Source organism: Lissotriton helveticus, chromosome 1_1 (assembly GCF_964261635.1).
Source record: "Lissotriton helveticus chromosome 1_1, aLisHel1.1, whole genome shotgun sequence".
Lineage (NCBI taxonomy): Eukaryota > Metazoa > Chordata > Amphibia > Caudata > Salamandridae > Lissotriton > Lissotriton helveticus.
This window is the reverse complement of record NC_136057.1, coordinates 326,344,984-326,369,870: the sequence shown is the minus strand read 5'-3', so window position 1 is coordinate 326,369,870 and position 24,887 is coordinate 326,344,984. Positions and strand designations below refer to the sequence as shown.

The 24,887-nt window shown below is 46.2% G+C and overlaps 1 protein-coding gene across 1 annotated transcript in view; it reads left to right on the top strand.

Moving 5' to 3' along the window:
- AGK (acylglycerol kinase) overlaps positions 1-24,887 on the top strand; it is a 338,473-nt gene that overhangs the window by 19,089 nt on the left and 294,497 nt on the right. The window contains exons 3-5 of the mRNA XM_078671853.1: positions 14,130-14,209; positions 21,026-21,101; positions 21,706-21,798. Coding sequence (XP_078527979.1) covers positions 14,130-14,209; positions 21,026-21,101; positions 21,706-21,798 — 249 coding nt within the window. The remainder of the gene's footprint in view (positions 1-14,129; positions 14,210-21,025; positions 21,102-21,705; positions 21,799-24,887) is intronic.

Below are 24,887 nucleotides of genomic sequence, written 5' to 3'. Positions count from 1 at the left end.
CACGCAAAACCTCATTTCTCTCTTTCCATCTTGGGTATGAGGTTTTGGCACCAGGACTACTGGGCTGGCCCATGGGCTCTCTGATGGCTCAATCACTCCAAGCTCCAACATCTTTTGCACCTCAGCCTTGATGCAATCCCTGACATGATCAGGTTGCCTGTAGATCTTATTCTTGACAGGCAGACTGTCACCAGTGTCCACAACATGGGTACACCAGTCAGTCTGGCTGGGTGTGAGTGAAAACATTTGCCTGTGAGCCTGCAAAACTTGTCTGCAGTCCCTCTGTTGTTGGTCAGTGAGGCTGCCTGCCAAGGCTACTCCATCAACTGAACCATCATCAGGGTTCTGAGAAAGCAGGTCTGGGAGAGGGTCACTCTCTTCCTCCTGTTCCCCATCTGTGGCCATGAGCAAGCTCATGTCCTCCCTGTCCACAAATGCTTTCAAGCGATTCACATGGATTACCCTGTGAGGGCTCCTGGGTGTTCCAAAGTCTACCAAGTAGGTGACTTCCCCCTTCTTCTCAATAATAGGATAGGGTCCACTCCATTTGTCTTGGAGTGCTGCTGGAGCCACTGGCTCCAGTACCCATACCTTCTGTCCTGGTTGGAACTCTACCAGCACAGCCTTTTGGTCATGCCAAGCTTTCTGTAATTCTTGGCTGGCCTCCAGGTTTTTGGATGCTCTTTCCATGTACTCAGCCATCCTGGAGCGGAGACCAAGTACATAGTCCACTATGTCTAGTTTGGGCTTTTTGAGAGGTAACTCCCATCCTTCCTTCACCAAACACAATGGACCTCTCACAGGGTGGCCAAACAAAAGTTCAAAAGGGCTGTAGCCAACCCCCTTCTGTGGGACCTCTCTGTAAGCAAAGAGCAGGCAGGGTAAAAGAATGTCCCATTTCCGCCTGAGCTTCTCTGGTAATCCTTTTATCATGCCTTTAAGGGTCTTGTTAAATCTCTCCACAAGCCCATTGCATTGTGGATGATATGGGGTGGTAAACTTATAGTTTACTCCACATTCCTTCCACATTGCTTTCAGATAGCTGGACATAAAATTCGTCCCTCTATCTGATAGTACCTCCTTAGGAAAGCCCACTCTTGAGAAAACTGCAATGAGGGCTTTTGCCACCACAGGTGCTGTGGTGGTCCTTAGGGGAATAGCCTCTGGATACCTGGTGGCATGATCCACTACCACCAGTATGAATCTGTTCCCAGATGCTGTTTGGGGGTCCATTGGACCCACAATATCAATTCCAACTCTCTCAAAGGGGACCCCCACCACATGTAGTGGTATTAGGGGGGCCTTTGTTGTGCCACCTGACTTACCACTGGCTTGGCAAGTGACACAGGAGCGACAAAACTCCTTGACATCCTCTGACATGTGAGGCCAGTGAAAGTGTGGAACAAGCCTGTCCCACGTCTTGTTCTGGCCTAAGTGTCCTGCAAGGGGAATATCATGGGCCAAGGTAAGAAGGAACCCCCTAAACTGCAGAGGTATGACCAACCTCCTGGTCATGCCAGGCTTGGGGTCTCTAGCCTCTGAGTAAAGGAGTCCCTCATCCCAATACACAGTATGGGTACCTTTGGCATCCCCAGCAGCCTCAGCAGCAGCCTGCTGTCTGAGGGGTTCAAGGGAAGGGCAATCTAATTGAGCCTGCCTCAGGTCTGCCCTTGAGGGTCCCCCTGTCCCCAGAAACTCAACCTGGTCAGGTTCAAGCTCCTCAGAGACAGTCTCCTCTTGGACTGCAGAATCAGTTTCCTCTGAAACTTGATCCTCAACCTGGGGCAAGGTGGAAGGCTGGGCCTTTCCTCTCTTGCTCCTTCTCTTGGGTTGTGGCTGGTCTATTGTCTCAAGATCCACCACTGGTTCAGGAAGGCACTTCTTAGCCTGAGCCCTTGTCATGGCAAGGACATGCTCTGAAATCCCTAGCATTTCTGCATGAGTCCTGTACTCCACTTCTGACCATGCTGAGCTTTCAAGGTCATTGCCTAACAGACAGTCTACTGGTAGGTCTGCACTCACCACAACTTTCTTTAGGCCATCAACCCCTCCCCAGGAGAAGTTCACAACTGCCACACTATGGGAGGTAGTGGAGTTGCTGGCGTTGGTTACTAGGTAGCTCTCTCCTAGTACAATCTGTCCAGGGTCCACAAAGTCAGGTGTCACCATGGTGACACTGGCACATGTGTCCCTGTATGCTTGAGCCAGTTTCTCATTAATTAAGGGAGTCTGCCTGTATTTGCCCAGGTTAGTGGGGCTTACTGCAGTGGGCAACTCAATGTCCACATCATACAGGAGAACTGCCTGTGTAGGGACTCTGACTAGGCCAGATCCTACTTCAATACCCAGGGGCAACCCAGCTACACCCTTGGACTGTGTTCCACCACTGCTTACTGTACTTTGGGTTGCAGTTGCTTTAGGAGCTGTAGTGGTGGGAACTGGATTTGCCTTGGTGCACTCACTGCCCCAGTGTGAAACTGATTTGCAGGTATTACACCAAGGTGTCTTTGGACCTTTGTTCTTCTTCTTCTTGTTACCATTTTGGGAACCACCCTCCTTACTATTAGTTTGGGGGCCTGAAGACTTCTGGTCTTTTTCTTTATCTTTCTGATTCTGATTACCACCCTTCTGGTCTGTTTTCATCTGGTCACCACCTTGGTTCTGGGGTTTCTGCTTAATCCTTGTTCTGACCCATTTGTCTGCCTTCTTTCCCAATTCTTGGGGAGAGGTCAGATCAGAGTCAATAAGGTATTGATGCAACAGCTGGTTTGTACAGTTATTAAGGATCTGTTCTCTCATCATAAGATTGTACAATCCTGTATAGTCTGAAACTTTACTTCCCTGCAACCAACCCTCCAAAGCCTTAGTGGCACACTCCACAAAATCAGTCCAGTCTTGAGTCTGTGCTTTTTGGGTGTCTCTGAACAACAACCTGTATTGCTCAGTGGTTAGGCCACACCCTTCAATAAGAGCACTCTTCAAAACAGAGTAGTTTTTGGCATCCTCAGGTCTAACTGTGAGGAGCCTGTCTCTCCCTTTCTCAGAAAAGGAGTACCACAAAATTGCAGCCCACTGATTCTCAGGAACCTGCTGTACCATGCAGGCTCTCTCAAGAGCAGTCATCCATTTGTGGATGTCATCCCCTTCTTTAAAGGGGGGCACAATTTTGGTCAGGTTTCTATTATCATAGGCCCTGTCTTTTTCTCTTGGAAAATTGCTGCCACCAGTGACATCTAAGCCACTTAATTTCTGCTCTCTTGCCAAGGCAAGTTTAGCTTGAGCTAAGGTAAGCTTAGCTTGACTCAGGGCTACCTCCTCTCTCTCTATCTGGAGTCTGACAGCCCTCATTCTAGCCCTATGCTCAGCTTTCTGAGAAGCACTCATGCCTCTCTCTGATTCTCTGGAGGCACTAGAAATATGAGAGTCCCCTGAGGGAGATCTCACTCTTCTGTTGCCTGGGAGAATCACATGTTGGGTTCTGGGGAGGTGCTGGCCCTCTCCATTCCCCAGTAGGTCCAAGTTGGCCTGGCTAAGCCTACCAACTGGAACCTGGCTACCCTGATCCTGTACTTCTAAGTCCTCAACATCTGAGTCCTCATCATCCTCCTCTTCAGGGGGATCAACTACAGGGGGGTTCTCTCCATTTCCTGTGTCTAGGGAAGCTGCTTTTGCCTTCTCTAAGTCATCCTGTTCTAGGATTTCCACCAGGATTAGGCAGGTGGGGCTTCTGCCCCTTTTTAACCCTCTTGCTTTGCACAAGGCAATCAAGTCTCTGCGGGTTAGTTTGTCATATCCAAAAGTTGCCTGGGTAGGGTCAACTGTCACAGGAGCAGACCCTGAGGCTTTTCCTGTGTCAGACATGGTTACTAGTGAGGTGTAAGTGGTGCACTTACCTACACTAAGTGTTTTCCTACTGTACCTTGCTAGTTAGTTGTAGTCAGGGTGTGCTAATCCCTTCAACCTACAACTACTAAGTTCAGTAGAACTTAATATGCTAAGCTTTTGATTTATATGTACCTATAGGTACTTGATGTGATCTTTCAATTTGATATAAAGATTGCAATGGTAAAACAACAGCAAGCTCAAATCCGCACCGCTGCTCACCAATGTGAGAAGTTGGCCTGGTAGGGGATGTTTCCAATTCTGGAACCACCTACTACCTGACCAAACAATCCCTTATGGTGTCTGGTTGTAAGTCAACCTTATTAGACAAGCTATCCTAGGGGTAGCATGGACTAAGCAGCCTAAAGGCTTAACTTAAGAGGTCGTGTTAAGCGAGCTGTTTTACCACATACAATCCTGTAATACCAAATGAAAGGACACCACACAAGTATATATTATAAAAATATATGTGTTTATTACTAAAAACAATCCCCAGTATTCTTTATGAATAAAGGGGCACAAGCGTTAAATCAAAAGCACTGTTTAAACATACAAGTTGCACAATTATGGATGAGGGCGGGTGGCCACTCAAACCATATACTAAACAAGTGGTATAAGAGAGGCCACTCGAACAGTGGTTAGGCCTAGGGCCTAGGGAATCGCTGGGAGCAGTCAGGACAAGCAATGCTGAAGTCGGGAATGGCCCTCGGGATTCGGGAGATGTGCGGAAAGCGCACGCATGCACCAATGTTAACCAATGGTGCGTAAAAGTCAAAGAGTTAAAGTTTAAGGACACTTCCGCTGAACCTAGAGGAACAAAACTTAACACACAGACCCTAGAGGTGTGCACCAGTGTGGGAACACCGGCGGAGCAAAGTTACCTCACCCACAGGAAGTGGGTGCACAGGGTCGAAGTGGCGTCGGGTTTTGACACGCAGGCTCTTGGTGCTTGGAGCTGAAAGGGCTGCAGGCAGGTTGAAGATGAAGTGTCCGGTGGAGTCCAAGGGTGGACTCAAGTTGTAGAGTACCTGAAAGCAGAGGGGACAGAGTCTGGGTCACTCAGCAGTGACCAGGGTGGAACCAGGACGGAACCAGGCAATGTCGGGCGCAATCAGGTGGTCGTCGAGGAGCTTCTCTCCGCTGTCACGTGGGCTCTGGGGCATCTGCGACGTCCAGGAGCAGGTCACGATCTGTCCCACGCAGGCTCTCACCGTCGGTGCAGTCGGCTTCAAGTTTGGAGCAAACAAGCCTTGGTAAGAGCAATCCACGCAGGATCGGAAGATTGCTTCTCACTCGGACCAGGAAGGTCAGAGTCGGGGCTCCTTTTCAGGGGAGCTGGTGTGGATCTGGAGCAACCAGATTCACGAGTCTTCTTAGGTAGTTCGTCGGCACAGGGACCACTAGCCAGCTGGCAAGTGACCGGGCCAACGCGTTGAGCCAAATAGTGCCAAAGGGCCCCACGCAGCACTCGTCGAGTGTGGAGGGCTGAACTTCGGCTCAGGAGTAGCTCAGGGTGGGGGCTTCTCAAACCCCGGTGCACAGCTTCGAGGGTCACTCGTGGGCTGCACGGTCAGCGTCTCGTGGTCAATTCAAGATGGCGTGCCCCACGCTTCCGGTCGCCTCCACGGGTCTCAGCTCTGCAGGGACTGTGGATCGGGCTGTTGGAAGGCAGGCAAGCTTGATCTCGTCGATCTCAGTCGCTCGAGTTCCGGCGGGAACTGCAACTAAGTAGACGTCGAGGGCTGGATGGTGCCTGCTGCTGCAGGGTGGTCACTCCTTGACCACAAGGGAGATTCTTCGGGCTTCCACGTTGAGATGGAGGTCCAAGGGTCCAGAGTTTCGTTTCAAATGTTTCTTCCAGGAAATCTGATGTGCATTGGCACTGCTCCCACTCTTATTCCAATCTGGGGGGCGTGATTACCTGCTAGGTCCCCTCCTATGGGTGGGACCCAGGAAGTGGGTGGATACACCCCCTTCCTTTGATCCAGGCCGCCCTGGCACGAGGGCTGGAGTGCCCCAGAACCGGTTTGGCTGGATTATGCAAGGGGCAGCCTTGTGCGCCCCAGGCAGTGTCTGGTTTCTTTCAAACCTCCCTGCTACAATACACTATCTCCTGTCTGGAGGGCGATGACACCCTCCTGTGACAGGAAACCCTTTGTCCAGGACCCATTTGGTCGAGTTTCGGTCAACTGCAGGGGTCCAGACATTTGTCTGTGGCAGAGGCATCCATTTTGTGGATCTTAAGGTCTTTGGAGAAATTAACCGCATTTAGTAAAGGAACATGTCTTACCCCTCTAGAGGGGTGGAATGCCATCCCCGTCGCCAGAACTGGCGAGGGGATGGTATTCCAAAGCGTATGACACCTTACACGACATGTTTTGATAAAGCCAAACCAAAGTTGCTAAATAACCGCGAGGATTATAAGGCACTTAATAGTATATGGTATGGCATTATCCTGAAACAGCTTAGGGATTTGTTCCCGACGGCTGCAGACAGGCTCAGCTCATGCTAGAGCTCCATCTCACATAAAACCATGCACCCAGCCTCCAGGATTGGTGAGGCCTGACTATAGGAGTGGCTCACAGGTTTACATGTGTCCAGATATAGGTTTAGACATAGATATACTATATCTAAGCAAGGGGTGTGTACACCACCTTACCCCAGCTGAGTGATCAGCCAGTTGTGTCAATTTAAGAACCAGCCAGGGGTGGCAAAAGATATGCTGCAGCCCCTGGTAGGCCTTAGTGGCCCCTATGCCCTGTGCACCTATAGTGCATTCTACAGGGGCTGACAAGGAGTCCATTTCCAATTGGTATGTGCCTATAGCACATGTGTCATTAATTTAGTGAGAGAACAGCAGGCTGGGGGTCTGATCAGCAGGCCCACAGCCTCAGTAGTCGAAAACCAGTGAAGCAAAAAGCAAAAATTTGGGGTGACCATAGGATAGCAGACCCTACTCTCCTACAGTCACCTTGACTGAAAACCTAGAGTGGGGGCCGAACATGGCTAAAGCAAGCCTTAAGCTTACTCAGACCGTTGGAGGACTTTAAAAAATGCACAGAACATCCATCCACAAACCAGCCGGGCCAATAGCTGAGATTTACAAAGTTCAAGCAAGGGGTGCTGCATTATATAGGGCAGAACTATGGGTGCATTGTACCGCTATTAGCCTGAATAAGTTAGAGAATAATTTTATGAGGCAGTTGTTAGGTCTCCCCTCCCCCCCCCACCACCCCCCCTCACCTCTCTACGCCTGGATCTGGGCATTAGGCCCATTGGGGAAGAGATTGGCCTTAGGCCCGTAACTTTCTGGCATAGATTGTGGGTGTCCGCAGAACTGGCCGTCTATCAGTCAGAGCTCAAAGAGCTATTGAGTTTCCCGGGTATCTGCAAGATACCTTGGTTTGCATATTTAAAGGATGTTTGCAACAGGCTGGGCAAAGCAGGCTTATGGAGTAAACCTGAAGAAACGTGTCCTTTAATCTCACAGTCAGAATTGGTTAAATCTTTCAGGAGGCATACACTTGCCGACATCAAGGAAGGATTGTCCTACAGCCGTTTGACAGCTGAATTCCTAAAAATTAAGGAAGAGTACATCGTGGAATCTTTCCTGGATGATGTTCCGCCAATCCTGGCGAAGCAATTATATGTACAGTTCAGATTTGGGATTCTACCACTTCAAGCCTTTTCGAATAAATGGTCCAAAACGCTATCTGGAGGGTGTCCAGCCCGAAATCATGAGGAAGAGACCGATTTACAGGTCTTTTTTTTCTACCCTGGTTACAAATTACCTAGACAACGCTGGCTTATCCAACTCTGCAGGAACGTAGGCTTCGTACATTGTGCTGAGGCATTTGGAGTCCTAAAGTACGATCCATGCCTCTATTGTCTTTGCCGTATCTCGTTTCTTAACTTTAATGTGGCGTGTACGTTGGATTTTTGTAAACCAGCCATCACGGCCCTAGGATTTTGGTGGTGGTAGATGTGGTGGTGGACGTGGTGATGGTGGTGGACCTGGTGATGGTGGTGGATGTGGTGATGGTGGTGGACGTGGTGGTGGACGTGGTGGTGGTGGTGGTGGACGTGGTGGTGGTGGTGGTGGACGTGGTGGTGGTGGACGTGGTGGTGGTGGTGGACGTGGTGGTGGTGGTGGTGGACGTGGTGGTGGTGGTGGACGTGGTGGTGGTGGTGGACGTGGTGGTGGTGGTGGACGAGGTGGTGGTGGTGGACGACATGGTGGTGGTGGACGACATGGTGGTGGTGGACGACATGGTGGCGGACGTGGTGGTGGCGGACGTGGTGGTGGTGGACGTGGTGGTGGTGGACGTGGTGGTGGTGGACGTGGTGCTGGCGGCGGACGTGGTGGTGGCGGACGTGGTGGTGGCAGTGGACGTGGTGGCGGTGGACGTGGTGGTGGTGGACGTGGTGGTGGCGGTGGACGTGGTGGTGGGTGGTGGTGGTGATGGACATGGTGGTGAACATGGTGGTGGTGGTGGACGTGGTGATGGTGGACGTGGTGGTGGGTGGTGGTGGTGATGGACATGGTGGTGAACGTGGTGGTGGACGTGGTGGTGGTGGACGTGGTGATGGGTGGACGTGGTGGTGGACTTGGTGTACGTGGTGGTGGTGTACGTGATGGTGGTGGTGTACGTGGTGGTGAACGTGGTGGTGGTGGTGGACATGGTGGTGGACGTGGTGGTGGTGGTGGACGTGGTGGTGGTGGACGTGGTGGACACATCGCTCTGGTTGATGTTTGGGAGGTGGGTGGGGTGTTCTGTGCAGAAAGGCATTGCAGCGCTCTAGTAAATAAATAAAACAAGCACAGTACTCAAAAGTGAAAGCGACCGCGTTTGGAGCTGAAAGTGCATGCTGTGCTTAATGAGTCATGACTAGGGAGGAAAGCCGTGATCGCTCCCACGGATCCTAGGCCAGGGCAGAGAGAAGGCGGGACATACATCCGCCTTTGGCCAATTGCGTGCTGTCTTTCTTAGAAAGATGCATGCAAAGGCCTATAGCGGGTGAAGAATTCCAAAGCACATGCACAAGCTTGTGTTCCAAAGTTTAAAGCCCTTACTAAATGTCTTGCAGAGCATCGCACGCGCACTGACTCAGGTGAGACCTAAAAAGGGATCACTTCAATCATTGCCAGCATTATTTTAATGTGTCCAGCAGCCTTTAATGCCATTCATTATCATCATAGATGAGTATCCTTTTACCTGGGACGTGGTGCCCAATAGAATTTCGAAATCAGAGTGAGGTATGGAGATCTACATCTGAAATTCATCAACCTTTACAATTACTTTCCCCTCAGTGCTGTTGTTACTGCATTTTTTTTACATTCCCTCATCTATCTTAAAGCATCACAGTAGACAGGTGCTTCACAAACTTCATAGAATCGCAGCCTAATGTTTAGACTAACCAACTTTTGCGACCTACCTAGCTTTAATGGACACGAGGAATGGGGGATTGTTTTTAAATGTAATGTTAGACCTGCTTTCAAAATGCGGTGAATTACCAAAATAAATTCTTGCGTTCCTCTGTAACAGCAATTGGTTGTAAATTTTACATCCTTGACTATCCCCCTCAATATGTCTTCATCTGACTGTCCATAAAAGAGGCAACTAGTGAACTTCACTGAAACTGGACCATTTTTCAGAGTGGGTTGCTGGCCGATAGACTCTGTCCACTAAAATCACAAGGATTCAGAAAAATCTTCGTGTTGATACCAGTGATTTTAGCAAAACTGAAAACCAGGTTTGCGCCGAGTATGGTGTATATATCAATTTTATATAGCAAATACACTACCCAAGTTCATTGGATAACTTCAAATGAGCACCAGTTTACATTACATAAGCTCAGATTCGTTTTATTTTAAGCATGGGATTTAAATGATTTTCCCAGAGCGAACTCCGGGACTCAAACCTAGTACCCCAGATTCAAAGTTGACAGCTCCTGCCTTTAGGCCACATTTATATTTCTTAATTTATGAGTTAAATGTCATACACAAGTGGGATGATTGTGTTTGATTACAAACATTGAGCATATTCTCTATTGAAATGGCTTCGTGAAGTGAAAAACACTGCAGCAAAATATTTTGGGACGTTCGCCTTGAGTCTTGCTTGGGAATACTTGCAAGGGTTTAAAAAAAAAAAATCAACTCCAGCACCTTTGTGTCAGTGGTGCTGGGAACAATCTTCACAGCGCAAGTTCTGACATCAATGAGAAGTCACTGAAGTTGTAAGGATTGTGAAAAATCCTAGCTTCACACAAAGTGTAGCAAATGCATTCAGCAGGAGAGTGATAAGGTTGTAGTTTTTAGCTGCATTTTCGAGCCCACTGTCATAAATATTTTACTAACGCATCGTGCAGTAGCATACTGTCACTTACAGACTGCAGATTTTCCATTGATATGGCCACAAAATTTGCACAGAGAGTTTTACAGCTAAAACTATATAGCTCATAATAGGTAATGTGTGGTAACCGGCTTTCTGTGATAATTTATCAGTTGCTCACGCTCAAGTAAATGTGTCTGGTTTGTTTTTATTCTTTTAAAATGTATTGTTTCCATCACACTTCAGAATTGCAAAAAACGTACTTCATATTTGCTTTGCAAACTGCTTCTATATTCTGAAATATGTGTACTTGTTATTTACAGGTATTTAAATTATGTGGTCACAAAACAAATGCATCCCACAGCCTTTCCTTTGACGCTCCATTTATCCCAGCAAGATTGTAACACAGTTCACTTTAAAAACTCCTCTCACTTTGCAGTCAGAGAAAGAAAACCAACCCTATGTTAAAAAAACATAAGCAGACATTTGTCATAAGACACAGCCTGATGTTTGACATCTGTCTTTGAAAAATACCAAAAATGACCAGATAAATACAAAATGTAAAGGCATCTTGCTTTATTGCTCTTTTGCGACCCACCAGAAATCGCCTCTTGGCCCACCAGTAGATTGCGACCCACAGTTTGGGAAACGCTGCAGTAGATCCGTAATTTGCAGCAAACTAAAAACATATACAGGGGGGCAATAGCCTTCTTTATTCAAACCACCTGATGACATGACTTTAAACCAAATATTTTGTTAGCGGGAACTCTGACTCTTCTTTTCAATTGGATCAACAATGTTCATGTACTTGCGTGGCCAAGTCCATGATCTCACCGCCCTGGTATAATTTACCACATCTTTCTCCCCTGTCCTCTATTTCTGAAAATGGCTGTCCCCGTTCTATGGAAATTTCCCCAATAATAGAAATACCAAAGGTTTTCATAATCTAATGCCCACACATCAGTCAAAGTAGAGTGAAAAGTAAATTGTGCAGGACAGTGCCATTCTATTTGCTATACCTACAGTAGCACAGAGTTTAGATTGGGTTTTTGTGTCAGACAAAGACAATTAAAGGATGTTGAAATCGAGTGTCTGGAGTGTAGTGGACAAGTGTTCCCAAGATTCAGTGCGGTATGCTAATTTATCATCTATTGGATGCAATGCAGTGTGGACCCTATTTTGCAGTGTAGTAGTTAATATCTCTAGGATCCAATTTTCTAGCTTTCTCAGGTGCAGTGTTGTTTGTTGGCATCCGTGGGGTGACGTTTGGTGGGTTAATGTTCACAGCATGCATGCCGGGTCGTAGTTTATTTTCCCTGGTATGCTGTGCTTTGTGATTGGCTATTACTCCTATGCTGCAATGCTGCAGCAAGGTAGATTAAGTGCCCCCTTTGATGCAGTACAGTGGGTTAGTATCATGTGCACTCTGGTACAGTAGTGTATCCAGGGTGAATTGCATTGTGACATGTTTGTGTCTGAGGAGAGAGTGGGGTGGATTATTGTCCCTACATATTGTGCAGTTTGGCAGGATATCGTCTTTGGAATGCATTGTGGTGTGATGGATTAATACCTCTAGAATGCATGCACTGAAATAGGTTAGTGCCCCTAGAACACTCTGCCCTAGGTCAGTGGCCCTAGATGTAGTGTGTTGTGGAGGGTTAGTGGTTTTAAAGGAGCAGTGAAGTAGATTAGTGTCCCTCTGATTCAGCACTGTCTGGTGGATTAGTATCTTTATGATTAACTGCAGTGTGGTGGTTTAGTGTCTGCAGGATGCTATCACCTGTGGTAGTTCGTGTCCCTAAAAGGAAGTGATGTATATGTGATGAAATATGTTTTGAACACTTGAGAGCTAGTCAAAATAAAATGACTAGAAATGTAGATCTTGTCAGTGAGAGTACATTCACTTTGTTGGCCTGGCTTTAAGGTTGGAGCCCATACTCCAGCTTACATTATTGTGCTGTTGTAGCCTGTGGTGGGCTTTGTGTTTGGTGACTGGTTTACATTTTATTGTGCATGTGTAGCTGGTAACCTGCAATGTAAGGCTGCACTATGGAAATGATAGTGCTGTAGCCTTTGATATGGTTGAGAGCTACATTTCGTGTGCAGTTGTAGCCCTTATATATAGCTCATAAGGTAAGACTATATACTGCATTGTGCCTGCACGGCTGCACCAAGTGTTACACCGTCTTTAGAGTTTTTTATATGACATGGGCTGTTCTTTGGTTTACATTGCAGTGGTGTGAGCTTCCAGTGTGGGCTATTCCTTGGTTTACTTTGGTTTAAATTGTACTGTAGCCTATGATGTGAGCTGTGTGGATATTGTAGGTAACGTTGTGTTGCATGGCTGTAGCCCTTGCATGCAGTCTGTGAGGCAGTGCTATTTACAATAAGGCTGTACTCTGCATTAAACTGTATTGTCAGATTTGACTTATGTGGGCGGTCAGGCTGTCCCCTGGATTTCGTTGCGTTATAAGTCAGAGTTTGTGACCTCCGCTGACCTGTGCTTTTAATGGTTGTAAGTTGTGAGATGGAGTAGGAAAATGCTGTTAAGCTTGCCATTGGATCGTTGTAGTTGTGCATTAGGATGTCGGGCACATCTCGACCACATTTTTATTTTAATTGTGACTAGTGACCTGGGATGTTACCATTAACAGTGAAAATCCATTGTACCTCTGATATTCAAGACATTGTTTTTGTTTGCACCTCTCCATGGGTGAGAAGTTTGACAAACCACAAAGTGTATTTATATAGTGAAGATGTAGTGAAGAGGCAGATTATGTAAAGTGGAATCATTTAAGGAAAAAACTATGCTGGGAGACTAGGATAGAAAGCAGCATTGGTGTGGAACAAAACAAGGGCAGGATTATGGTGCATCTTGTGTTTGGAACAAGTGAGCCCCATTCCTCCAGTGCCATATTCATGCATCCGATTTAATTCTTCTGGTTCAGTGGGGTGTTCTGACTCTGTTTTGTGCCAATGGCACATTGCAATTTCAGGGCCCCATCAGACGTACTAATATACTTCTCACCAAGTAGCCCACTAGTAGTAAACCAGCCTCTGTGGTGAAGGTCACAGCCTTTATTTCTGCTCACTGTAAACTACAAGTTGTTGTGCTATGTTATGCGCAGCTTTTAGGATGTTTCTACTAAGTTTATGGTGCCATAGGTAAAGTGGCTCATGGTTATGGGGTTGTCCAGTCACCTATTTCCAGCTATAGGCAGTGGAGGGAGGGAGGCAGGGAGTTCTAGGAAAAAGGAAATGTTTAACAGATCCATGAGAACTAGTTAACTAATCAAGTATAGTATTACATAGAGGAAACTAGTGATGAGGTCCTCCAAAAAAAGATTTTCAATTCCTAGGAAAGAAAGTTTGTCCGTGAAGTAATCTACATGCCAGAAAGAGTGATGAGTTATTTGAAAGAAAATATGATGTAACTTCCCAGTGCCTTTGACTGTCTTCAAAGGAGCAAGCTGGGCAAGGTGCAAAATGTATAGGTTGTTTTGCGATTTAGTAGTTGCATATGCAACTACTTAAATTGTTCTATGAACGTATTTAATACAGTTATGTGTTGTTACGAGGTTGTAGCGTATTACCATCCCATTCACATGAGGAGGGAGCGGATGCTGAGGGGGAAGCGAGGGGTGTATGCCTGGTTGGAGTAATTGCCGGCAGATCTTGTCTATTCCTCTGGCTCCCTCCTGGGAGAGGGGGGGGTCTCACTTCAGATGGAGGGTTTCTGGTCCACCCCCAAACTGAAAGTAACCATGTGGAGTTGCCTTTTACTGCCAGGCAATCGGACATCTGTATGCAACAATATACTGTTCAAGTAACCCAGAGCTTGCACCTTGTTCCACATTTGACTAATAGGGTGTCTGCACTTGCTGATGTTATGATACATTTTTGTTAACTTTTCAGGTGTTTGGCAGCCAGCAAATCCCTCCAAATGTACATGTGCAAAAAGCAACAGTATTTCTGAACCCAGCAGCCTGCAAGGGGTAAGTAATGCTGGACGCCACTAAGATCACGCCTTAATTCCAGGTGCATTTTGTAAGCAGACTTTGTTTCAGCTAACTTCTCTCCCTCCTTCCCTGTGTCTTCCAAGTCTATGGAAATGTATTTTGTGATTAAATGTCAGCAAGCTTGCTAAGCATGTGAAGTGTGGATTTTCTTTATGGAACTTATAACTCACCCATTGATCTCCTTAAAGAGTCAGGGTTGTACCTAAAGAGTTAACTTTTTGAGCGCTGCTTCAGCTAATCTTCATTGAGATGTTTTGTGGCTCTTGTTTAACACAGCCACTTGGTTTTTGCAACACATGATTCCCATAAATGAAGACAATTTTAATTTCAGAGCTTTTTTTGTATAATTACACACCAGCGAAGCAAGACAATGCAACTGGAAAACGTGCAAGGAGACAGCATCTAAAAAATGGCATGAAATGGGTTCAAAATAACATTTATAACCCCAGAACACTACATGTTGAAAACCTGAGGAGACCCTAGAAAGGGGAGTAATAAGGAGCAGAGAAAATACTTTCATTGATAACAAACCTCCTTTCTCCCACACCAGTAATAACAAAACCCTCAGACCATCTTTACCGAAGCTCCCACACCAGTAATAACAAAACCCTCAGACCATCTTTACTGAAGCTTCCCTCCCATCAGCACCTTGAGGATACCACCAGTAGTATCACCATTAGGACTCCGGTATACAAATACTTAAAATTGCCCAGGAAGGCTGTGGTGGACTCTGGTTGGTAAACATTATATTACTTCTGTTGGGATAGAAAATACTCTCACATGTTGACAAATGTGCACCCTTTCGCTGGGTTCCCCTGCTGCAATGATGTCTGGATCCCTGCAGCCGATTATTGATGTCCTGGGCGAACCCGGATCATACGTGTGCTCCATGACATAAGCCTGTCTCACAAATTGTGGTCTTTGTGGTCAAACCGTTACCCTCATAGTGGTGAAAGGCTACTGCCTTTTCCAGGAGTTAAGTAGCAGAAGTGCAGTGGTGACCGCTTAATCTGTAGTGATCAGTAGAACTGAAAGGGCCTTTTTACCTGTGTCACTGGAGTAAGGCCCTGTCGTGTAAAGTACCACTGCTTGGTGCTTAACTCGCCCTTGACCTACTTCAAGTTAGTATGTAGTGCTGTGCAACACCCATGTTGTTGCATAAGTGTGCTGTGTTTGTGTGCCTCTGAATGGCACCAACACGTAAGTCTATGGGTTCCCATTTGGGAGACCGAGAGCTGACTGGAGGAGGTAGAGGAATCCCCACAGACAGATTTGTGGAATGTTGCATTCCGGAGTGCCGTGTGGAACAGGTACACTTCAAAGGGTGCCCTTTGTTTCAGGTAGAGGTCATTGGAAAGGGGCCTGGGCACATCTCAGGAAGAAGATGGGGCTGAGAAGTGAATCTTAAAGAGAAGTGAATCTTAAGGAGTCAGCCCTGGTGTAACCTTTTGATGCACATATCACCATGGCTGACATCCAGGTGTGAACTCCCATGGCCTGTGTGGTGGGGTATTGGATTTGGGGCTGCTCCTGCTATGACAGACTGTTTTCTGCAGGCAGGGTCGGACAAATGAATGGTCACTTCGAAAGGACCACATCCCCAATACATACGTCAAAGACTCGTCCCCTAAATCTTATTTTCGATCTTTAAAGGACATCAGAATGGGAGATCAAGGTCCTCACAATTGTCCGCTGCAAAACAGCCAGACTGCATGCCAAGGAGGAGACGCTCCGCAAAACTTCTGCCTATTACCAGGACTGGGATCTAAGGTCTGCTAGTCTCCCAGCCGGGTGAGGGGACATCACCCAGGGAATTCCAAGACCACTTTCATCCTTGTGCCTGGAGCACCAGTGGTGGCTTGCTTGCCAAGACCAGTGTGCCCTGTCAGAAGGAGGAGAATGCTTGGAGGGAGCGAAGTCCAGCAGTGTATCCTGGTGAGTGGATTCCCTTAACGAGGTGTGAAAATACGGCTGCTGCACCGATCTGGTAGTCTCATGTGTGCAGATGCAAGTCAGTGACCTTGAATGCCAGAGAGGGGGCCGCCCTGAAGTTAGCTATGCTTGCACCTATAGGGCGGCAACCGGTGTGCGGAGTAAAGTTGGCAAACTGCACGCTAGGGGGGGCCTTTGTGAAGATTGCATGACCTCGGTGGTGATCGGGCTGTAGCTGTATGCTATGACGAGGAAGTTACTGACATGCCAATCAGGCCTTTCCCATGTGCGGAATAAGATCGGTGAAGCAGTCTGCCAGAGATAGCCACTGTGAAGTACAAGGAATATTGCCTGGTTTTTCCTTAATCGAGAGGAGAGGACGCTGTGGTGACCTGTGACTGAGGATGGGAACCTGAACGATCGCCCCTAACAACCCCCCTCCCCCACCTGTGAGAAGGATCATAGGTAATGACTGTTTCACCAGAGAAAGTGGCATGGATGCTCAGCTGCTACCCCTGGAGAGCCACGAGTGCTACTTTGTCAGCAGCTACTGCAGACCTCCGCGACATCCCATAGTGGCATGCTCCCAGGGACTTCGATAGCTCAACCCCTGAAGGAGTGGGTAACTCTGATCAGCGGGGGGAGTTGGGGGGGTGTAATTTGTTCTGCTACATAGAGCTTCGGACCCTGAAATACTTTGGAAGTTTCGGAATACGACTGGTGACATTTGGACCACTACTGGAGCTTCACCTCTGTGTCGCCTATAGTGAATGAGGAATAACCACAACCATTGGCATACGTGAATTGGGCCTCGGGGATGTACCGATCGAATTCTAGAGCCCTGACCTCAAGGAGTGTATTATTTGTGAATGCTGTATTTTTACTTTGTGTTCGCATATAAATATTCCTTTCATTAAAGCAAGTATTTGACTGGACAATCATTTACTGCTACTATTGAACATATTTTGAGTTGTAAGCCTGTCTTCAACCCTTCCCCCCTGCTTCTACCTTCCCCCGATAGGCCTTGGCCTGCTCGACCCATGCTACTGCTGCGAGGGAAGTGCTGAAGGGGTACTTGGCCCAGTTGCTAAGGACCCATAATAAGTCAGGCAGTGGAACATCAGGAGTAAAAGGCCTCAACCCCCACGGTTGTGCCCAGTAGCTTCTGCTTGCCCCGTGGCCCTTTGAAAGGGGTTCTGACAACTTAGGATGCTTCTCCACTGTACCAGGAAGCCCAGCGATGCTGTCTATTTCTTTCGCCGAAATCACCAGCATTGCACTTTTCCTATTGCAGAGTACCAAGACTCAGAGGTGGAAAAAACTGAGGGCTAGCATCTCTCATCTCTACCACTTTCTTATGCTGCACTGTACGTAAGACTTTCTTCTCCAGTTTGCAGACCTTCACGCAAGCATCACTCTTCCAGCCTTGAAGGAGTTGTCAGTATGGTTGTTTAACATAAGGCTGTATGCAGGTCATACCAGGTGATGCAACCTTTTAAAATGCGTCCCCATAAAATCCACGTATCCTCTCCATCAACCAAAGATTTATTTAGGACCTGAAGTGGAACCTCAATGCTTAAAGAAACACCCCTCTAAAAGATCAAGTAGTTAAGGCTGTGACTGTAACTTAATGAGGAATGCTGTCGCATTTGATTTGAAGGTGATCACGTCCTGCACAGAAGAGTTAAAGTTAAACACTTGGCTCTCCAGTTCCCATATATCATCCTGTTCTTGCTCTACAGCATGCACTTTGCCAGTGAGATCTTTTAATTTCTGCTTGTCCTCTTTCCTTGCTCATTTTGTTTTGCTGGACTTCACTGGCAAGTTGTCATGCAGGGCATTTATGACCACAAATGAGGTTTCTCGCCACCTGAAAATATTGTGTATTCAAGGCTGCCCTATGTCCTTTTCAAGAAGCACTGGCTGTTCTTCAGAACAACTCTTCCTAGTGCTTATAATCTTCATGATGCAGTACTGTTGAAAGGCAGTTAGAAAGGACACAAACTCCCACCAGACTTGCTCTGTAGGGAACAGTAGTAGAGCCAGCGCGGGCCTGCATGAGCTCTACAGATTCTAGACCAGAGGTTGTCAAACCTTTTTGCTCTGAGCACCGCTACACAAAATGTGTTGAAGTCCGGCCCCAATCCAAAACTTTATGGAAAGACTTGGGGCATAGGGAGGGGCTAGGCTGAGCATAGGAGGGTGGGACTTAGGAGGAGTACTTTTTTAGTAGCTAAAATCCACACTAAATGTGACATTTATAAAAGAGCAAAAACATAAATGGTTAATTGAGCTAATTTACCTTCTACACTGACGATAGCTATGGTCCTGACTAGAACGCTGCCCCGCTGCTTCGTTCACCCCTTCCCACCAAGCCTGGCCATCGCTCCAATCTTGAAACAGACTATGTCCCTTTCTGAAAAAAAATAGCTCCCCATGTTGCCCACATCTTTGCAACAAGGGTCGCCTTAGCCACAATGCTGTGCCCATGTCTTTATTGTAAAGTAAGACCGTCATAATTGTGACTTCTGAGCTCCGGTGCCGCGGCACCTGCCTCAATTATGAGAACTACCGGCCTTGCAAAATGTAATCCTTTTCTGCCCCTTGTTAAGTCCCCATCCTCCTTTCTGCCATCTCTCTGAAGCCTAAGCTAAGCGTCTCCTCCGCTTCAGTGTTTACCTCTCTTGGGCTATTGGTTTGATACCCAAAGCAACACTGGCTCATCAAAAGTGCACTGAGCCCTGATACAAGCAAGGAATGATTATAAAACAGTTATAAAATGGGTTTAGTTGGCCCTCGCACCTCTCGGCCCGGTGCCACTGCACCTGCAGGTCCAGTGAAGCCTACTCCTCTTCCACTAAACTTGACCTTCACTCCTAGGCCCGAGGCACAAAACAGTCTTATCTACCCCATTGTGTCAAAAAAAGGGATCATACCCAAAGGTTGTCCCTCTATTGTTCGGGACCTGTTCCCTGCACAGCAAAGGAGATCTGGGCCCCAATGCTAACAGGGAAAATGGCTCCCCATCTCCCTCTGTGCTAGTAACGTATCTATAATTGGGGTGTAGTTGCCCCTCACACCATTGCCCCAGTGGCAATGCACCTACTGCACCAATGTTAGTGGTGGCCCTTTAAAAAAAACGGAGCCCACATTCTTCTTTAGGGCCTCTGCCTGACGAAGCAGTCTCTGTCCATTTGTAAACAAAACTATTAGATCCCACATAGTGCCCACCTCTCGGGGACATCTTGTTGATGCTATGTGTGGATGTTGCTCCTTTTCGCTTTCTCCTGGGCCATTATTCTTATGCCCTATGGATCTGGACACTTGGAGCTCTCACTAGGCGAAACCTAAAAATGACTAGAGAAAATTAAGTACTGTTCCTGGGCAAAAAGAAACAGTCACACATTGTGGAATGTAGGTCCAGTAGCACATCTTTTATTTAGATGTTTTTCTGCCATTGCTGAACAAAGACCAGTTCCAGAGTTGTTGAACAAGTTGTTTATTTCCAAAGTTGAAGCTCCAGGTAACCAAAGCTGTCCAACAGGGGAAGCCCACTTCTTAGACAGCTGGAATGGGAAGTGGTCTCTCAGACCTTCAAGGAAATAATGAAAGGAACAAAAATGTTACATTACATTAACTGTTAAAAGTGCTTGTTCAAATTCACTGGGTCACTGAGGAGCTGCTGTGTTAGTAAGCATAGGTAAATAACTACCTCCTGTGCATGAAAGCACTATGTAGTAAGGTGAAATAAAGGAGGTTTAAAGGGTTTGTATCCCCTAAACAGAGAAGGGTGCCCCGCAGTATATTGCAGACCGAATGGCTCACAATTACACTTTACTTCTGTACCAGAGAGAGTTGTAGATAGAGATTTACTGATACTGTAAAAGTTCCAATGTTTTATACTTTGCGAAGTGTCTAGTGTGTCATCGAGAATTTAGGAAATAAGTCCCTCTGTGGTGTAATAATCAAATAAAGTCAAAAGCCCTTGCTTGTGCACGGCACTAAAACAGGCTCTACATCTTTTTTTTTTATTATTATAAGTAGAGAGTAGTGTGCACAGCCAAAGGAGACCTCACCACTGTGTGTGATCTGTTAAAAAGCAGAGACGTTGCTTGTGTATGATGTAGCTCAGTCATTCACAGCATGACCCATTAACAATGACCTCATGTATGTATCATGTATTCATTTGACCACTATGAGGGTAGAAAAGCATGTCTCTTCTAGGATTCGCATAAGCAAATGAGAAGGCAGACTGCACTTCTAATATGAACACTAACAGAAAGAGGATTTCAGTTTAGAACACCTGCGTCCTGGGAATATGTGCAGAAAAAAAGGCTTGTGTGTCCAGGACATTGACCAAAAGATACACTAGTATGTTAGTTCAGGCTATGGAAACGGAATCTAAGGGGATACTGCAAGGGACTTAAGGATCCTGCAGTGAAACTACAGCTCTCACGTGACTGTATGAAGTGTAGCTCCTGAGGATCTTTACTGAGACTAGGGAGGGTGTAGCCACCCTCTGATACCGAGTGAAAAGCCTAATTCAATAGAATGTTGACCCCTAGAAACAGAGCTGAGCCCACTCAATCCATTGCTCTCAAATCATATTAATGACACTGTGCCTGGGGTAGTGGAAATGGCTACATGGTCACAGGAGGAGCTTGTTTGTACGAGGTTGACAGCCTACTTACACGAGTCCAAGGAGGTTGGAGACAGGAAACTGTGACACCTGTGTACGGTGCCCCTTAACCACCCCTGAGAGCAGGGATAAGGTAACAAGTCAAACAGGCTAGTAATGTCCCATCATGGGAGGCCACCTCTCTCTCTATTACTACTCACTGCGTAATTTCTCTCCTTTAGGAAAGCAAGGAATCTTTTTGAAAAAAATGCTGCTCCAATTTTACATTTGGCTGGTCTGGATGTGACAATTGTGAAGGTAAGAACGATAAGCCTCTGGCAACTTCATTTCAATCTCCAGTGCTCTGCCCAAATATCCACTACCTTACCATGCTCTGTTTAGATGTATTCTTATAAAAGGTTCATGTCGTGGTTTTCATTTCATAAAATAATCTGCCCAGGTGTATTAATGTCAGTGGAGATGCTATGCTAATTTCCTTAATTTCTGATTGAGTATCGGACTTCAAGTTGTTGGTTTATCTTGTTCTTTTTCTAAAAGATCAATCTATATGCCCTTTTTAGAACCCAGGTACTTTTTAAGCTGCTGCATTGCACTAAAACCATTTATAAAACTGTTTGCCTGGAAGTCCTTATCAAGTAGTTTTAAAGGTCTTTACAGGAGCAGTTTCCTTCCAGCAGTGGAATTCATTTGGGGATTGTTTTATGGTCAGTGGGTTTGATTGTCCTCCTGGATAATATCAGTTCATTCTGACTTACTTGAACTTTTTACTTTGACTCCATTCTATCCCAGTGAAAGACCTGTCTCTTTACTTTACCTTTGATCCCATCTTGAACTTTCTCTGTTGGTTTTGCAGTTGCTAGCCCTCTACTTGATATGACATTTGGATCTCTGTATCTTTCAGACAGATTATGAAGGGCAGGCAAAGAAGCTTCTAGAGCTACTGGAAATGACCGACCTCATCATAGTTGCTGGTGGAGATGGAACACTGCAAGAGGTGAGAGTATGAACCTGCAAGAGGTGAGAGTATGTACCTGATCATTATGGATATAAGTCTAGTGCGGCTGCAGACTTTAAAAGATAGTGGTGCATTGTGTTCTGTTATGTGTCTGTGGGCTACAGCAGTGACGGAGAATGCACATAACCCTTTCAAATTGCCCCGTTCTGTTTCCCTGTCAATAACGTGTTGGTTACATTACTGTTTGTTCTTCATCGTTGTAAAATCTTTACTGTCTTAGAAGAGGAAAATAAAGTATTACACTGTTAGGACAGAGTGAAAACTATTTACCTAGAAGGCAAGTGGAAACACAGATCTAAATGACACACACTTGCAGAAAGCCCCATGGTCGTATCAGAATGCTTCAGGGCTAGCATTGCCACTGCGCAATTTGGATAAGTTGTGAGTAAAACTTAAGATGAAGATGATCTTGTCTCTTATCCATATAGATGTAAATGGCAATGCCTTTTATTTATGTTTTGATTTTTGAAACCTAATAAAACGCATTGTCATTTACAATGCTAATAGATTAAAATCGAGTAAATGCGAGACCTATTGCATTGCAGATGCTTATTTTTATTTGAACTGCTGCCTGTGGGAGGACCTCACCAGTCCCATAAGCACTGCAGCGCAAACTTTTGTTTCGAAAGCAATCTCTGACATGCTGGTAGTTGCATTTAGGGGGGCCAGGCATTTCTATAGGGGTGCCCGGCCCCTTCAGGCCCCCTGTGGCTATGGCCTTGCACTCATCTGCTACTGGAGGCCCTCCGTGGCTAGTTTAGGCTCTGTTATGTGCATATCTGTTTATGGATTTGTTCCGTTATTGTTCTTCGGTCATCTCACAAGACACTCCCATCAAGAGCCGCATATTAATTTTGTTCCCAAAAGTTTCCCTAGTGAAAGTGATAGGAGCAATAATTTCATTCAGCTTATCAGAATGTTCGTTAGGAGCCATTTGTGTGTTCATATTTAGTGTGGCAGAGTCCCCACCAATCTTTCCTCCCTTAGATATTATCCTCCTGGAGTACCCTCTTTCAGTCTAGCATATTTTCCCAAGCCTGTTGCATGGGTATCTGAACGCTCCATCTGTGCCACCCACATAGGTGCTGCCATGCTAACGATGTGATAGGCTGTTACAAGTGCTTCAGCATATCGTAGGTGGGGCAGGGAAAGCAATCCAGAGTCTCCAGCACTATTTAGACAGCAGGATTGTTAATGGGCGTTTAGCTCCATGTCCTGAAAGCGCAGTGGCAACTCTTCCACCATCCCTGGCTTGCCCCAAATCTGAGCATTAACGTAGGAAGTTAAGTCTGCAAATATGGATGATGCTTGTGCTATGTATGGTGCCTCACCACATGAGAGTTCTAAAGGTCCTAATGCCTTTCAATTCTCTACATTGTCTTTGCTTTAGAAAGGAAAGTTGGCCAGCTCTTCCTTGCACGAGTCACCAGTGTTTTCCAAAAGAATACAAATGGGGTCAGGGAGAGACTACCCACCACCCACCTCACTTCTCTGCCTGCTGGTGTTTTGAGCATGGGTGGTAGTAATTTCAATCTTATGTCTGTGCGCCATTCACCATTTCAGGGTTTGCAGCACTCCACATCTTGTCAAACTGCTGCTACCTAAATTGGTGCTTACTGGTCCCTATGGAACCTCTCAGCCGCCATGTTGGGAAAGTCTTATTGTTCAGCGGAGCCATTCTCCACCTGGGTCCAGCCACCACTAGGAACTGTGCTGAGTCCACCCGTGCTCCACTGACACCAGCCGTTTCATTCATTCTGGGTCCCGTGGCTAAATGCGCGTATGCCCCGGGTGCTATCATGCTGTGCCGCGCCAGATGCATATTAAGAATCAACAAATGTATTATATCTCCTTTCTTAGTGAGGCGCCTTTAGCCTCCAACTCAGTTCCAGTGTTTTTCCTATGCTTCTCCATTGCTCCGCCAGTGCATATTCTTTTCATACTCAGATGACTGGCGTCTATAGCGGTCGACCGTGAGTGTTGCAAAAACACTCCTCGCTCCATGGCTCCTAGCCCTAATGACAATCATTGTTAGTCCTACCTTTATGGCAGCAGCTCTGATGGACAGAACACGTTTTAACAAAACAGAGCAAACCCTATTTATTTTATAACCCTGTATCCTAAACCACATAATAAAATTGATTTCTCTTCTTTCCCAGCGTTGTTAAGATTTCTGTGATATAAAAATCCATAAATGGTAATGTGTAAATATGTTCCTATATTGCCATCTCTGGGTTTTGGTGGTATTTGGAAACCGTTTGATATTCTGCCTCATGGTTTGATCAAACCAGAATCCCTCCCTCGATGGCAACAAAGGAATATAGGATCTGATTAAATGGTTAACATTATGTATCCTGAAGAAAATGAACACCCACACTTTCCACAAGTCGCCAATAGAAGATTGCAATGGTGGTCTAGCATTCTGACTCCAACCACTAAGCTTTCTCAACCACTGAACGGGAAAATAAATGTTGCCCAATAACATATGTTCACACATTTATTACTTCAATGCCAAGGAGCTGTTTGTAACAGACTAGAAAAAACATTGATTAATTCCTCACAGATTTTATTCTCACATCACTTTTGAGACGAAAACAACTGCGCCATAGGCCAGGCCTTGCACCCTACCCCTGCAGGCCATTCACAGTGGAGGTTGACAAGGAAGTGAATTATTTAATAAAAATAAAAAATAAAGAAATTCTTGGGGAAAAAACTAGTTAAAGACAAAGCCTGGGCGCAGTTTGCGGAGTTTTACTCTGCAGAACTCCGCCAAGTGGCAGAAAAACTAGGCCGCGATCCGCAGAGTTCCGCAAGCAGCAGAGTCTGTTAATTTGCTCGGTTCACACTGATTTTTAGCGCTGGGAGTTTATCCCACACTTTAAAATCAGGATCTGTTTGTCCTCTGTGACCTCCACTTATTCTGTTTGCAAATGTTATACTATACTGTGCCATGACACCCCTGTGGCCTTGTTCGCTACTTTGACTGAATCCCTCCACTGCCTTTTCAAGGAAGCAAACGATACAGATGAAGAAATTTATGCCTTTGATTCCTAGCTTCTAAGGCTCCA